At 42.3% G+C, this 16,715-nt stretch overlaps 1 protein-coding gene across 4 annotated transcripts in view; it reads left to right on the top strand.

Moving 5' to 3' along the window:
- The first annotated feature begins 1,623 nt into the window (after positions 1 to 1,623).
- PDXDC1 (pyridoxal dependent decarboxylase domain containing 1) overlaps positions 1,624 to 16,715 on the top strand; it is a 45,773-nt gene continuing 30,681 nt past the window's right edge. Inside the window, exons 1-4 of one of the 4 annotated variants that reach the window (XM_054714757.1) lie at positions 1,624 to 1,642; positions 11,765 to 11,838; positions 12,839 to 12,901; positions 15,363 to 15,443. In XM_054714757.1, the coding sequence (XP_054570732.1) occupies positions 11,789 to 11,838; positions 12,839 to 12,901; positions 15,363 to 15,443 (194 nt within the window). In that variant the 5' untranslated portion in view covers positions 1,624 to 1,642; positions 11,765 to 11,788. Of the gene's footprint in view, positions 1,643 to 2,000; positions 2,163 to 2,701; positions 2,741 to 11,764; positions 11,839 to 12,838; positions 12,902 to 15,362; positions 15,444 to 16,715 lie in introns of those variants that run through there. The other 3 variants (XM_028145477.2, XM_008141558.3, XM_054714756.1) reach the window with 3 other exon arrangements.

Here is a 16,715-nt window from a genome sequence, read left to right as displayed (position 1 = left end):
ATAGTGGTTAGATAATAATATACTTTACAAAGTGCCCCCTCACCCCAATATTTCCAGTACCCATCTGGCATCATACATAGTTATTACAATATTATTGTATATTTCCTATGCTATACTTCATATCCCCACGTTATTTTGTAACTACCAATTTGTACTTCCTAAACCCTTCACCTTTTTCACCCAGTCCTTTAACCCCCTAGCATGCATCTAGCAACAGCAGTCTGTTCTCGGTATCTATATCGTTTGTTCAGTTTCTATTCTGTTTTTCAGTTTTTTATTCTTTAGCCTTTACATGTAAGTGAAATTATATGGTAGTTGTCTTTCTCTGGCGGACTTATTTCACTTAGCATAATAGCCTGTAGGCCCACTCATGCTATCACAAATGTTCAGATTTCATTCTTTTTTTATGTCTGAATAATATTCCACTGCATATATGTACCACCACTTTTTAAAAATATATATTTTATTGATTTTTTTACAGAGAGGGAGAGAGAGTTAGAAACATTGATGAGAGAGAAACATCAACTGCCTCCTGCACACCCCCTACTGGGGATGTGCCCGCAACCAAGGTACATGCCCTTGACCAGAATCAAACCTGGGACTCTTGAGTCCGCAGGCCAACGCTCTATCCACTGAGCCAAACCGGTTAGGGCACCACCACTTTTTTTTTTATCTACTCATTTATTGGTGGGCACTTGGGTTGCTTCCCTATTGTAAATAATGCTGCATTGAACATTGGGGTGCATATGTTCTTCTGAATTAGTGGTTTGGGTTCTTTGGATATATACCCAGAAGTGGAATCCCTGGGTCATAAGGCAGTTCCATTTTTTTTTTAGGAGCCTCCCTACTATTTTCCATGTACCAATCTGCATTTCCATCAACAGTGCACAAGGGTTCCGTTTCTTCACATACTCACCAACACTTGTTATTTGTTGATGATAGCCATTCTGACAGTTGTGAAGTGTATCTTATTGTGGTTTTAATTTGCATTTCTCTGGTGATTAGTGATGTTGAGCATATTTTTCATAAGTTTGTTGGTCATCTTTATATCCTCTTTGGATAAGTGTCTACACTTAAAATGTGACCCAACCCTTTACACAAATTTCGGAAGAGATGTACACAAAACAGGAGACAAAAGAAATGGTTTTAACATCATCGATCTTCTGGCTTTACTGATTGCAACCGTGGTAGACTAGTCTATTTCAGTTTCCCTCTTTTAGAAAAATACTAGTAAAATGTATGGCCTCTCCCATTCCTTAAAAAAACACATTATAATTGTATATCAGGTGTGGAGCAGTTATAGGGGCAGTGTGTGTGTAGTGTAGGGACGCTGTAGTCAGGGTGTTGGGTCTGGGTCCTACCTAGATTGGCACTGAGGAACGGAGATAATCTCTACCAGCAGCAGGTGATCTGTTACCATTATTATCACCTAACAAGTCATAATTGGGGCTTGACATGAAGGAGGAGGCTGGACCAGTTGTCTCAAAGTCTTTTCCGTCTAGAATTCTACAGTAAGGTCTGAGACAAATACCTCGGCTCTGATCAGTGCCATTCCCGAGCAGCAGTCTTTTGGGAACCCAAGACCTGAAACTCGCAAATCACGGAGCACCTAGGAAACTGGGGATCCTGCGCGTGCGCAGAGGTGCTGTCTCGCCCTTTCTTTGGTGAATGGACTGTTCCATTCCTGACAGGTGTTGACTGGAGATAATTTGGGAGCCTGGGCTTGGCGGTACGGGCGCGTAACTAGTAGTTTCTGCATTTTCTGCATGCATTATCGCTTATTTGTATATACTTCTACCCTGACGCCTGAGACAGGCTTCTGAAAAGAGTTTGGAACGGCTCCACCGTTCATTCTCCCCCTCTCAACTGGGAGCGTTAGGGCTGCCCGACGTGACGGCCAGGTACGGATGCCCAGAGGGCCCCGCCCACTTCCAGGGCCCCGCCCCGCCGCGCCCCGCCCCCGGCCTCTCGCCGATCCTCCACCCGGCGGAGCCTGGGGCTGCTCCTCCTCCTCTCCTCCCCGCCGGCCGCCGGCGCGGGGACGTCAGCGCTGCCAGCGTGGAAACGGCGGCGGGGCACGGGAGGCGGAAGTGGCGCCTGGGACTGCGCGCCTCCCTCGGGCTCCGCCGGCCGCCTCGACCATGGACGTGTCCCTGGACAAGGTTCGTACCGGAGGCGGGAGGCGGCGCTGCGACCCGGGTTCTCCACCTCCGGGGCGACTGACTGTTTCCCTGTCGCGAGCTGCCATTGTGACTGGAGAGGGGCCGGGGGGGTTAACGGGCCCGTCCTGAGGAGGCCTGCCCGCGAGGGGTCTGGTTACGTCACGGGGCCGGGAGCCTCTCGGGTCCCCGTGGGCCGAGGGAGGCTGGGCCGGGTTCTGCCCGGGCCACGAGCGCACGAGCCCTGTGCGGGGCCGACCTTGCGGCCTTCAGCGCTCGGCTAGTCCATCGGGATGACAGAGCTCGCCCCAGAAGCGCCTGGAAAGAAGCCCCAGGTGTTTGGGAGCCAGCTGCAAACCCGTAGGTTTTCTGTGGTTTCCAAGTTCGGAAGGAAAAGCGGGAAAGCAGCGGTGTTCCCGTTTCCGCGTGCCCAGAAGTCCGTGGTAAAAATCCAGGTGTTCGTCCGGGAGTCCAAACCTTTAGGGGGCGGGGCCGGGACCTGCGTGTTTAACACGTTCCCCGCGTGATCTCGATGCTGTAGTTTGTGAACGCAAATTAAGACCCCGGAGGTCAAGGAAGGGGTGAGTCTTGGGTAGGCTGCGAGTTTCTTTTTGAGGATTGCTGCTGCTCCGCACATTTCTAGCTCGCCTGTCGGGGGCTGGGGCGGGGAGACCCTCGGGTCCCTCCGAAATCTCCCGGTGGCAGCGCTCTCCCCTGGCTTCCCCTCGGGGGAACCGTAGCGTGGTGTACCTGGCCGACCGCACTGGCGTGTGAAATGGGTTCTCACTGTCCCGGGTTTCGGGCTTGTAAATGACCACCGGTGCTTGGATCTCTTCGTGGATGCCTACCTTCAGAACCTGACACTGTGCCCTCCCTTAGCGTCTTCCTGTTCAAACTGGGGAGACTGCTCGTCCAGACCCAATATCTCATACATGTAGAATTCAGGAGCAAATCCAGTGCTTTAGAACTGCTTTTAATTTTGAACTGGCAGAAGTAACATATGTTGTCATTTGTCAGTGCCAACAGCTGCTGTGGATTTGTTAACTTGTCTCTGGAGAGTTGGAGGGAAGATTGTACAAGTTCAGCCTGATGTCTTCCGTGTGCCCACAGTGGTATAACCCACACCTAGGCTGTTTCTCATACATTTTGGAGTATGCGATCAAGGAAATTAAAAAGGAATGTTTTTCTTCCACTGCCTTTCTGGTGAATGTTACATGTTTTTCTGGGTAGGAATAAAGTCTTTCCAGGCTTTTGATTAGCACAGTGATCCACCTTCGGGTACTTGGAGTTGTAGTCTAGGTCAGTGGTTCTCAACCGGGGCAGTTTTGTTTCCCAGGGGACATCTGGCAATGTCTGGAGACATTTTTTATTATGGTAACGAGGGGGTAAGAGAGGAGCTGCTAGCCCTGTGTGGGTGGTGGCCAGGGCTGTTGCCAAACACCCTACATTACACAGGACAACCCCTATACCAGAGAATTACCTGCTCAAAATGTCAGTGGTGCTGAGGTTGAGGGCACCCTGGTCTAGATCATGTGTGTAACATCAATAGTTGAATACAAAATAATGTGCAAAATGTCCCTTTAGTGTCTTCTTTTCAATTTGGGGTAGGCTTTTGTCATATCAGTTAAAAACCTAAAGAACTGGGGTGATCTTTCCTCCAAGAAAAGTTCTTTGTCGGCAAATCTGCAAACCAGAGTGGGTTGGAATCCTGCTTTAATTATTACTTTTCTGACGTTTGATTGGTAGATTAGAGTGGTTGCTCGCTCTCTAAATGTTAATTGGTGATAAAAAAATCTTAAATTCTCCAAATGAAGATCTGAAGAGGTACTGAAACTCCGAAGTTCTTAAGGCTGGAGCATTCACAAAAACTGCAGTGATCTTTTAGGAATTCAAAATGTGTGGGTTGGAAGATTCTGCCTTAGGCCAGTGTGGAAATTCTGAATGTAAGTTTTTCAGAACTAAGATTGTGTCTTATTTTTACATTTTATGAAGCAGTAGAGGGCCTTACATGTAATGAACAATTTCTCTTGGTGCTGAGTGGGCAGAAAAGAATAAAGCATTGCTATAATATTAATAGCAGGATTTTGAGTTCTGAAAAATAGTTTAAATTTAAAACCTTGAATTGTGCCCATTCCTGTTTCTTTGAGGAATAGAGTTTTCCGAGCTAAATTCTACTTTATAAATTTGAGAACTATTTGAGCAGTTCTGAATGATCTCATTTAAACGAATCCTTGCATAATTTATACTGCTTACAGACACCACAACGTTATTTGATACCCATCCTCTAAAATACCGAGTAATCTCTCACTTTAAAATGTAGTATGCTATCATTCAGTGGAAGCACTCAGTGCATTTCCTTGGTCCAAATATAATTGTGTTCTTGCTTTTTTTGTTTTGTTAGGTGATATGTAGATGTGCAGACCTGTGATGACATATTCTTGTCTTTTTTTCACAATAGTATCAGTTTTCTTCTTGTATCTGAAATTAATGATGTCTCAAGAGACCAGATAGGTTAATTGAAGGGGCCAGGTATTCAAACTAGAAGAGCAGGAATGGAAGCCTTAGCCCCCCAATACGGTATGTCTAATGGATAAGAAAGAGGCCCTATAGCATAATCTCACAATGCTTACTTATGTTAATATTCAAGTGTTAAAATGCCACAGGAAGTAATTATTCTGATGCTGAAGGTCTTAATAAGTTATTCAACACACCAACATATACTTTTTAGTAAAAACCTGCTACTTTAAGTTAGTAGAACCACCCAGACCTTTTCCTGTTGTTTGGAAAATCCCATTCTTCCTGGGTATTATGTTTAGACAAGGTGTATTGCTGTTTGTTTTGCATTTACTTTAATTCCAACCTTGAGTAAACTTAGAGCAGGGTTTTCCAAACTAGCACTGCTGACATTTTGGGCTGGATAATTCTCTGTTGTGGGAGGCTGTTGAGTGCATTGTAGAATATTTAGCTGCATGCCTGGCCTCTGCCCCCTGGATGCCAGGAGCAAACCTCCCCCTCCGCGTGTGACCACCAAAAGCCTGTCCAGATGGAGCAGTTGTTTTCTCGGGGTGGGAGGAATTGCCTCAGGTTGAGAAACACTGACTTAGAGCACCTAGAGCTGCACTGTCCGGTATGGCTACGTAGCCACTGGTCACATTTGGCTTTAAATATTTAAATTTAGGTTAATTAAAATTAAATAAAATTAATTCTGTTCTCAGTCACACTAGCCACATTTCAAGTGCTCAACAGTCACAGTGTGTTTTTTTGGCTACAGTGTGGCTACTGAACAGTGCAGATATAGAACTTTTCATCACCATAGAAAGTTCTGTTGGACAATGTTGCCGAGTGAGGCCAATTTATCTGTTGTATATCTAATTCTTTTCTCTAAAAGAGGGGACTTTGACCCTATTTCTGACCTAACTAATTACAATCCAACCCATTTTTATTTTTTGTACTCATCCTGAGCTAAATGCTCCCCTCCCCACCCACCCCCCCACCCCCCGTTTAGATCTGATTTTGGGAAATTATTTATCACCTACTGTTTATAAGTTTATAAGGAGTAGTAGGAGCATGAGTGGAACATTCCTGATCGTTATTGAAAAGGACTACCAGAATTTCTATCCCTGCTTTTTACTTTAAAGCTCACAAAAAGAACCCCTAATAGCCAAACTTGAAATGACCAGTTTCTGTGGTATGCCTTTTTAGATTCCACTCTTACTTGGAATGGGAGGCTTCCGTGAAGAGATGATAGCCTGTAATTTTAGTGTTCGTTTAAAGCCGATTCCTGTATCCTCATAACATGAGGGTTTTGCATACAGGTGCTTGGTGGTTAAGATGGTAAATGATTACCAAATGCTGGGTGTCAGAGAAAACTTGGTAGGTACAAAGTTCTGATCCTAAAAATTTATGGCCTTAAGCATCTTTTTTAAAAGAATAATCTTTAGCCGAAACCAGTTTGGCTCAGTGGATAGAGCGTCGGCCTGCGGACTCAAGGGTCCCAGGTTTGATTCCGGTCAAGGGCATGTACCTTGGTTGCGGGCACATCCCCAGTAGGGAGTGTGCAAGAGGCAGCTGATCGATGTTTCTCTCTCATCGATGTTTCTCTCTCTATCCCTCTCTCTTCCTCTCTGTAAAAAATCAATAAAAAATATATAAAAGAATAATCTTTATTGTTGAAAGTATTATATATGTCTCCTTTTTTCCCCCATTAACCCCCTCCAGCCCGCCCCAGACCCCAGGACTTCACCACTCCATTGTCTGTGTCCATGAGCCGTGCATATATGCATACAAGGTCCTTGGTTGATTCCCACCCTCCCACCGCCTTCTCTCCGAGATTCCACACTCCGTTCCATGCTTCCATTTCAGTATATTTTTATTGATTTCAGAGAGGAAGGGAGTGGAGGAGAGAGAGAGAGAAGCATCAATCATGAGAGAGAATCATTTATCAGCTGTCTTCTGCCCACCCCTACTGGGATTTTATGCCCTTGACCGGAATTGAACCTGGGACCCTTCAATCTGCAGGCTGATGCTCCAAACACTGAGCCAAACTGGCTAGGGTTCAGTGATTCTTGATTTATTTAAAATAGCAGAGGTAGTCAATAGCAGAACTATTAATGGTCCCCAGTCTCATGTGTATTCCCCCATATCTAGGCTTATGAATTGTAATTATAGATAGGAGTTGGTTGAGCTCAATGTCATCTGTTTTCACCTAAAGCAGAAGGCGGGTTTGACTTATAATTTTATTTTACTTTTTTAAAAGTATGTTTTTATTGCCCTGGCCAGTGTGCTTGGTGGTTAGAGCATTGATTAACAGACCAAAGGGTCAAGGGTTTGATTCCCAGTTAAGGGCATCTACCTGGGTTGCAGGTTCATTCCCCTGGAGCTGCATATAGAAAATCAGTGGAGGGGAAAATTGTCCTCAGGTGAGGATTAACAAAAACACACACAATAAAATATCTTTTTATTGATTCTTAGAGAGATGGGAAGAGAGAGAGCATTGATTGGCTGCTTACTGCACGCCCCTACTGGGGATAGACCACAAGATGGGCATGTGTCTTTACTGGGAGCCAAACCAATGACTTCTCGGTGTATGAGTCAACACTCAACCACTGAGCCACACTGGCCGGGCTGACTTATTTTTATTGAAAGCCAACTATGGTCAAAGCCCAGTGCTGAGGGTAAAGGAGACATGATCTCTGCAGGAGGTTATGTTCTGGTAAGGGGTATCCTATATAATAAAAGGGTAATATGCAAATTGACCCTAATGGTGGAACGACTGGGAATGACTGGGTGCTATGACATGCACTGACCACCAGGGGGCAGACGCTCAATGCAGGAGCTGCCCCCTGGTCGTCAGTGCGCTCCCACAGGGGGAGCTCTGCTCAGCCACAAGCCCGGCTGACAGCTGCAAGCACAGCAGCCGTGGCGGGAGCCTGTCTTGCTTCCTTGGCAGTGCTAAGGATGTTCGACTACGGCTTAGGCCCTGCGGGGAGCGGGCCTAAGCCATCAGTTGGACATCCCCGGAGGGCTCCCAGGCTGCCAGACGTATGTCTGACTGCCAGCTTAGGCCCAATCCCTCGCGGAGCAAGCCTAAGCCAGCAGGTAGACATTCCCCAAGGGGTTCCGTACTGCGAGAGGGCGCAGGCCAAGCTGAGGGACCCCTCTGAGTGCACGAATTTTCGTGCACCAGGCCTCTAGTGTATGTATAAATGTTTAGACAAATCCTTAGATAGCAAGGAGGGGTAAAAGAAATATCACAGAAAATAAGAAACAAATTGTGTGTATGTGGGTAGTACAGAACATTGAGTAAGTGACCAGGAAAGATTTTATGGAAGAGACTTTTTAGGTAGAATATTTCATTCAGAATCATGACTTACCTAGAGTTTTTTAAAAATGCAAGTATATCCCTGGCCAGTGTGACTCAGTAAGTTGAGCGTTGTCCATTCACTGAAGGGTTGCAGATTCGATTCCTGGTCAGGGCACATGCCCAGGTTGCCAGCTTGATCCCAGGTGGGGAGCATGCAGGAGGCGCTGATCGATGTTCTGCTCTCACATTGATGTTTCTCTCTCTCTAAAAATCAATAAATAAAATTTTTTAAATGTAAGTGTAATGTAGATTTTTACTTTATAAAAAGTAAATAATGATTGTGTCTCATTATTGTGTCTCATTATTGCTAGTAGAATGTAAATTAAGAGATAGCAAAGCCATTTCATCTTTTATTAGACACATGATTGTGTCTCATTATTGCTAGTAGAATGTAAATTAAGGGATAGCAAAGCCATTTCATCTTTTAAAGTTAAATCAGGTATAGAAAAAATACCACTAGTCACTTTGAAAATGTCCAAAAATTCCTTTGAGAAATATGATTTATCCAAAAAAAACCTCTCTTGGTGAGTGGAGAAATTTATCTAGCTTAAATAAGTCCATTCTTTTCAAGCAATATTCAAGGGCCATGCAGTTATTTCTAATCTAATTTATTTATTTAATTTATATTATTATTGCAATAGTTTTTTTGCTTGGTGGCAAATATTAAGTATTTAACAGCAGCAAGGTAGATAGTTCTTGTGGTCTAGCCTGGAGCTCTATCCACATTTTATTTTAGTGGAAAATGCATTTTGAGTTTAAAATGACCAAGGGAAGAACAAACTTTTCTAATGCAATTTTCCCCCTTTATGCAGAAAAGCAGAAACAGCATAATAAAGACTTCACTTTGAAAGGCACCTCAGTGACATTAAGTATTTAGCTACAGCCTTGGCTGGTACAGCTCAGTTGGTTGGAGTGTCGTCCCGTGCACTACAACGTTGCTGGTTCAATTCCTGGTCAGTGCACATACCTAGGTTTTGGTGGGGGCACGTACAGAAAGCAACCAATCTATATTTTTCTGTCTCTAAAATCAATAAAACATATCCTGGGGTAAGGGCTTAAAAAATAAATTAGCTACAGTGAGCCTTTCAGGATCCTATTGACCATGAATTACTTACTGGACTGAACATTATATTAAGTGGAATCATATGAAATTGCTCTTTTTGTGCATTAAAAACAGTTGAATATTGGCACTTTTACACAATTCAACCTTAAAGGTCTGAAGATTTATAGATACACAGAGGCTTCAAGAATTGATGGATTCCTTTCCTTTTTAAAAAAAATAAACTTAGCTTTTATTAAACAGTAATGTCTTAATTCAGAGTTGGAGTTATTATTTTTATCACTATTCATGTGAAAGTAAATGTGTGATTTTTGTTGTCACACTTTGCTCTACAATCACTTAAAAAAATTTCTCAGGCCCTAACCGGTTTGGCTCAGTGGATAGAGCGTCGGCCTGTGGACTGAAGGGTCCCAGGTTCGATTCAGGTCAAGGGCATGTACCTTGGTTTCCGGCACATCCCCAGTAGGGGGTGTGCAGGAGGCAGCTGATCGATGTTTCTCTCTCATCAATGTTTCTAATTCTCTATCCCTCTCCCTTCCTCTCTGTAAAAAATCGATAAAGTATATATTTTTAAAAAATTTCTCAGCTTTCAAGCATGCTTTATCAATCTCTTGTATACATTGTCTGGCTCTGTAACAGGTACTGTGGAAAGGAACTATAAATAAGCAAGTAGTGGCTGCCCTCCCTTGAAGCTTATAGAGGCATTGCTTTTAGTTTTAAGGAAAAAACTAGTAAATATATATTTTTCTTAGAGCACTTCTTGACTTAGAACTAGTATTTTTCTGCAACTAGATAACATTTTATATTTTTGATATCCAATTAATACAACAAACACATGAGTGTTTACAGCATTGGAGGCAAATCATATTCACATGGAATCCACCCAAATTTAATTGTAAATGTTTTTCCTCTTCCTTTCCCCCTCCCCACTTCAATTCCTAAACGAGAATAGAAAGAACAATTTAAATGTAAGCCAGTCCACTGAATGAGTGTGTGTGCTATAGAGAGAGACTCGAAGGAATTGAAGCTGCAGTCCCTTCCTGTTCTCACAGGAGCTGCAGCAATAGGGCACACAGTGAGGAGGTAACGTAAAACCAAATTCAACTTATTGCACACCTACTCTGAATTCCGTAGGCAATATAAGAAAAGAAGATAATTTCACTTCAAGACTTAGAGCAGAATAAGTCAGCTTCTATAAGTGTTTATAACCAGCTGACACTAGAGATTCAAGGCAATAAAAATCTATGGAGATTAAGAAGATAAAAAGGAAAAGGGATGTGTTTGTTTTACTTCTGCACGAATTTTTAAAATTTTGTTTGATTTTTTGATGGTAGGTAGATGTACACTTGGTACTAAAATCCAAAAGGAACAAAAGGGTGTGGACTGAAAAGCCTCCCCCTGACTTCTAGGCCCATCTTTCAGTTCTCTTCTCTGGAGGCAGTCATTCTTACCAGCTTGTGTGAGCTTCTAGAGTTTATAGAGAACATAGAGATTTATGAATGTCTCAGTTTCCTGTGGCTGCTGTAACAAATTAGCACAAACTGGGCAGCTTAGAATAATAGAAATGAATTCTGTCACAGTTCTGGAGCCCAGAATTTGAAGTCTGCATCACTGGGCTGAATCGAGGTATTGGCAAGGCTGCTGCACTGCCTCATAGGCTCTAGGGGAGAGTTCCTTCTCTTCCAGTTTATGTTGCCTGCCAGCACTCCTTCCTTGGTTTGTGGCCCCATCACTCCAGTGTTGAGGCAAGCATCTTCGTATCTCCCTCTGCTCCATCTTTACATAGCTTTTATGTGTGTGTGTGTATGTTTAGTCACCCTCTACTTTTCTCTTATATGGGTACATGTGATTGCATTTAGGGCCCACCTGGATAATTCAGGGTAATCTTGACATTTCAAGAGCCTTAACCTAATCATATCTGCAAAGTTTTGCCATAAAGGGTAACATTTATAAGTTCCAGGGATTAGGTGTGCATAACTTTTGAGGGGCCATTTTTCAGCCTACTGCAACAGTAAAATAAATAGCATACTATACACTTTTCTGAACCTCCTAAGAGTGAAAAAGTGGAATAACCCAAAGGTCTATTAATTCAGGACTGGTTAAATGATGGTACATCCATAGAATGAAATAAGGTGTCAGCACTAAGAAAAATGAAAGACATACTGACATGGAACCATATTCATTATAAAGTAAAAAAAAAACAAGTTGCAGAGGTACATATAAGTAAGGTAAAAATTTGGAAAGATAAATATCAAACTTAAAGTGGCTTTCCCTGGGGAGAGGAACTGGTGGACCTTCTTGTTGTTAATCCTTATCCAGGGGTATTTTTCCATTGATTTTTAGAGGGAGTAGAAGGGAGGGGGAGAGAGAGAAACATCGATGGGGGAGAGACACGGTAGGTTGACGCACACACAGGGGGTATCGGCACCTTCAACCCGGGCATGTGCCCTGACTGGGAATTGAAACCATGACCTCCTAGTTCGCAGGTCGACACAACCATTGAGCCACGTGGGCCGGGCTGTGCCAGCCAGGAACCATATTCATTATAAAGTAAAAGTGCTGTTGGCATTTTTAAATACAGCATGTAGTTTATAATATATGTGTTTTGTTTTTCTGGGTGAATTGTGTTGTAGAAGTAGTAGAGATTATCAAAATTGAACCTTTAAAAAATTTGTTTCCTAGATAGCAGATCCTACATTAGCTGAAATGGGAAAAAACTTGAAGGAGGCTATGAAGATGCTAGAGGACAGTCAGAGGTGAGCCTGTGGAACAGAAGTGACCTTGTTAAACATGTTCAGTCTGTTATGAAACTGGTGGTACTGGTTTCCTGCTGTTATAAACACCTCTGGGTTTCAGAATGTCACATTTAGCTTTGCTGACTTTGAACTTGGTATTTGTTTTGGGTAGAAGATGCTTTGTAATTAAAGGATTTTGAAATTGAGGGGCAGGACTTATAATTTTTAATTCTGCCTATTAAGAGTTTAATTAATATATTGATTTGAAACTGTAAGTATTTCTTACTATAAATTAAGGTCATATAAGGCATCAACTAACCAAGAAATGGGTTTCATGTTCTTTTCCTGAAACTCAAATTATACCCCAAATTGGGGGCTGGGGCAAGGGATGAGCAGGGAGGGAGAGATGTGATAAATGTGTTTTAAATTCTACATCAGTTACTAATAGATTATAGATAACATAGAGGCCTGGTGCACAAATTTGTGCACCAGTGAGATCCCTTGGCCTGGCCTGTGGGATCAGGCCAAAACTGGCTCTCCAACATCCCCTAAGGGATCCCGGATTGCGAGAGGGTGCAGGCCAGGCCAAGGGACCCCACCAGTGCATGATCAGGGCTGGGGTGGGACGGGGGAGGTTGGCCACCTGTAGAGGAGCCACAGGAGATTCCAGGAGCTCCAGGGCCTGTCTGGCCTGTCTCTCTCAGTCCCGATCTGCTGGACCCCAGCAGCAAGCTAACCTATCGGTCAGAGCGTCTGCCTCTGGTGGTCAGTGCACATCATAGCAACTGGTCAACCAGTTGACTGTCTGCCCCTTGGTGGTCAGTGCATGTCATCGTGAGTGGTTGAGTGGCCTTAGCATATCATTAGCATATTACGCTTTGATTGGTTGAATGGCTGACCGGTCAACTGGACACTTCGCATATTAGGCTTTTATTAAATAGGATCATCACATGCTTGCATGCTCAAATGGTAAAAATTTGATATGATAAAGTGAGTAATTTTTAATTTTCCTTTAAATTAGAAGAACAGAGGAGGAAAATGGAAAAAAACTATCAGGGGATATTCCAGGGCCACTCCAAGGAAGGTAGGTGAAAATAAAGATAAGTACTTTTAGTTTGGGTAATCATTTTCTTTAAACCAAGATTTTACCATCATTGACTTACAATTTTAGTGTTACAAAGAGCAAATTTAGAGTTATAAGCAATGTAACTGTAGAAAACTGAAATGCCGTTGTCTGGTTGGTGAGAATGCCGAGCCTGCCTGCTTCTTCCCCTTTCCCATTAAGAGTTTAACACATCATCATGAATCAAAAGCAGTGCACAAATTTATAATTATGAGTTGAATATCATACTTAGTTTATCTTTGAAACCTGTAATCTGTATGGTACATTGAGCATTATTATGAGGGATATTTTAATTTGATAAGATTTATTATTTTTATAATATAGTAAAATGAAAGGAAATGTCAACTTTAACCATTTATTGACAGAGCAATTTATCTTTTTAACAACAAAAACAAATTTGTCTAGTGTTTATGGTTTGAGCTAACAGGGAAAATGTCAGAAAACTAAGTAGCTATCTAACTAAAATTTTTACAGAATGTTAGTACTCACGTTTGTAATTAAAATTTCATGCAAGGTTCCTTCATACAAGCTTTTTTTTTATAACCAGGAAACTGCACATAGGTAAACATTACAACTCCCTTAAATTGTCCTTCGACCTGAATATAAATATGTATAAGGTTGCAAAAGAGAAGTGCGGAGGAAGGGCAGGATCACAGTGTGCCAGTAATGACATCTAACACACCCAGATACCAATATTAAAATGGGCACTCCTACTTGTAGCTTAAATGGTGCTGAATTTGTTGTTGTTGTTGACTTCAGAGAGAGGAAGGCAGAGGGAGAGAGAGAGAGAAACATCAATGATGAGAGAGAATCATGGATAGGCTGCCTCCTGCACACCCCCTACTGGGGAGTGAGCCTGCAACCTGGGCATGTGCCCTGACTAGGAATTGAACTGGTGATCTCTTGGTTCGTGGGTCAACATTCAACCACTGAGCCACATGGGCTGGGCTGGGCTTGAATGGTGCTGATTTGAAGCCCTCTCAATGTACATGCAGCGTCTTCTACAGGTCAGAACAGAAACCAAGTCCTATAAATCTCCTCAGGGAATTAAATTTCCTGAAGGGAATTAAAGAGTTCTACTGATTCCACAGTTTTCCCAGAAGAGATACCACCAAGACCATCTGTAATTCTCAGAATGGGAGGGCATTAATGCTACTGGCCAGGCATATTCACACTTAGTGCTAATAGCCAACATCTGAGATAGCACTATGCCAGGCATAGCCTTAAATGCTTTACATACAATGTCTGATTGCATCCTCACAATTTCTTAATGTAAGGACTTAGGGAGTTTCGATAGCTTGCTCAAGTCCTGTGGCTAGGCACGCAGCATATCATTTGTAATATAAACTTAAGTCATAACTTTTAAGTATATGATTCATTTTATTTTACATTATTGGGACAACGGTAAGAAATTTCTACACTGTGTCCAAGGACCAGGGCCCCTCTGCTGTGAACGTCAGCACCTTGGGGAGGGTGGGTATTGGGGCATTGTTTTGACAGTGCTTCTTTTTCAGAAGAGAGAACTTTTTATTAGTCATACTCTTGTTAATGGAGCAATAATATTTTCACATTACATGTGTTCAATTTGACATTACTAACTACTTTAGTCATTCACATTCTTCCCAGAAGTTTTCACCACCTCATGTGATGAGCACTTAGTAACTTATCTTGAATAGAAGTAAATCTGTTCACTGGTATACTCTAAGCCAGTGATGGGCAACCTTTTGAGCTTGGTGTGTCAAACTTCGCCAAAAAACTGAGCATAACTCGGGTAGTGTGTCACTTTGAGGAAAGAACATTATTTCGCAAATGTTTCATTCTCAGGAGCAGCAAATGTTTCATCCTCGGCATGCGGCCGCCTCATCGACCGCGTGTCATCAGAAATGGCTATGCGTGTCAGTGCTGACACGCGTGTCATAGGTTCGCCATCACTGCTCTAAGCAGATCTCCAGCTCCCCAGTTTGGGGAAGAAGTGGTAAAATGATGCTTGCATTACATGTTTAAGTCTGTTAGAACAGCAGACAAGATGCCTACATGGCGGGAAACTAGATATACTAGTGACATTGGAGTATTCTTGCTGCTTCTGTGACCTTCAGCATCTTATAAGGACTATTTTGGCTCTTATGACATGCTTATTCTCCAGGATTCAAATGAACAGGTAGAGAAATATTTCTTAAGCAATATTGGTGAAATTTAAAAATTTCAATCTCAGATTTAAGTATAAGATTTAATTAATCACAAGTAAGATTGTATTCAAAATTCCAGTTAATGATTTGAGGCTTGTTTTTAAAAGATGTATACTGTATCTCAAACACATTCTTACTCAAAAAAACTCACCAAAGCTAGTTTGGATGAGAGAATAGAGTGGTGGGGGATATGTGCTATTTCCACCTGTCCATCAAGTCTTTTTCTTACTCTGCAGTGGACAAGATATGGTGAGCATCCTCCAGTTAGTTCAGAATCTGATGCACGGAGATGAAGATGAGGAGCCCCAGAGTGCCCGGTAATGGAGAACGGTTGGCAGCTTCTCTGAGACAGTATTATGTGTTCTTGATTTTGAAAGTGATTGCATTCTTGCACGTTGCTGAAACGATAAGCTATGTTTCATTCATATGATATTAAGAGGATGTTTGTTTTTTTTCTTTTCAGAGAGACATTTACACATTTTACATAATATATTTTGTAAAAGGAAGGCATTTACTAAACCTAAATTCTATAGTTTTTGTGGTATTATCATCTTTGCGAGGTGCTGGAAAAAGGACCAAAGGACAATTGCTGTGTGCTTTTCTGCTTCTGATGGCCTCTGCTCCTGCACTTGTGCTTCTGCTTTCTAAGAATTGCTGCAGCCGAACTGATTGGTGGCAGGCCATTCTTGTGAATCATCCATTTGCTTTATTTTATTTTCATCTATTTAGCTATTCAGGTTCATTTTATTGTTAAGTCTTTTAATTTTTTTTTTTTTTTTTTGAATAAGTAATGCATTTTTCTGGTTCAAATTTCAAAGATAAAAGGGTATACAAAGGCAGTTTTCCTTCTTACCTCAGCCTCTCTGTATTGTTCTCCTCCTTAGAGACAGACAATGTTGTATTTCTCAGAGATATTTTATGTGTGTGTATACACAAGTAAAATGTCCTTACCCCCTCCATTACACAAATACCGTACACATTGTTTTGTACCTTGCTTTTTTAATTTATGTCTTAGAGTTCATTGCATATCAATACACAGGAGATTTCTCCTTTAAGAGCTGTTTGGCCCTAGCTGGTTTGGCTCAGGGGATCTGGCATCGACCTGCAGACTGAAGGGTCCCCGGTTCGATTCCAGTCAAGGGCACATGCAGGGTTGTGGGCTCAATCCCCAGTAGGGGGCATGCAGCAGGCAGTCAATCAATGATTCTCTCTCATCATTGATGTTTCTATCTCTCTCTCCCTCTCCCTTCCTCTCTGAAATCAATAAAAATATATATTTTTTTAAAAAGAGCTGTTTGGTTTTACTTTGAATGGATGAACCATATTCTATTTAGTCTCCTTTTACAAACATTGCTGCAGCCAATAACTTTGTACATGTATCATTTCTTAGAGAAGCAAGTATTTGTGGAGATTAAAGTTCTAAAGTAGGATCCCTGGGCAAGATAGTTTGTGTATTTCTAATTTTAATAGATATTGCCAAATTTCCTTCCATGGAACCTGTGCCAGTTTACGGTCCCACCAGCACTGTATGAGAGTACCTCTTTCCCCACACGTTTGCCTGTAAGAGTGTTAGACTTCAGGGTTGTTGC

The sequence above is a fragment of the Eptesicus fuscus genome, chromosome 4 (genome assembly GCF_027574615.1).
Source record: "Eptesicus fuscus isolate TK198812 chromosome 4, DD_ASM_mEF_20220401, whole genome shotgun sequence".
Lineage (NCBI taxonomy): Eukaryota > Metazoa > Chordata > Mammalia > Chiroptera > Vespertilionidae > Eptesicus > Eptesicus fuscus.
Note: the sequence above shows the minus strand (reverse complement) of the source record. Positions and strands in the feature narration are given on the sequence as shown.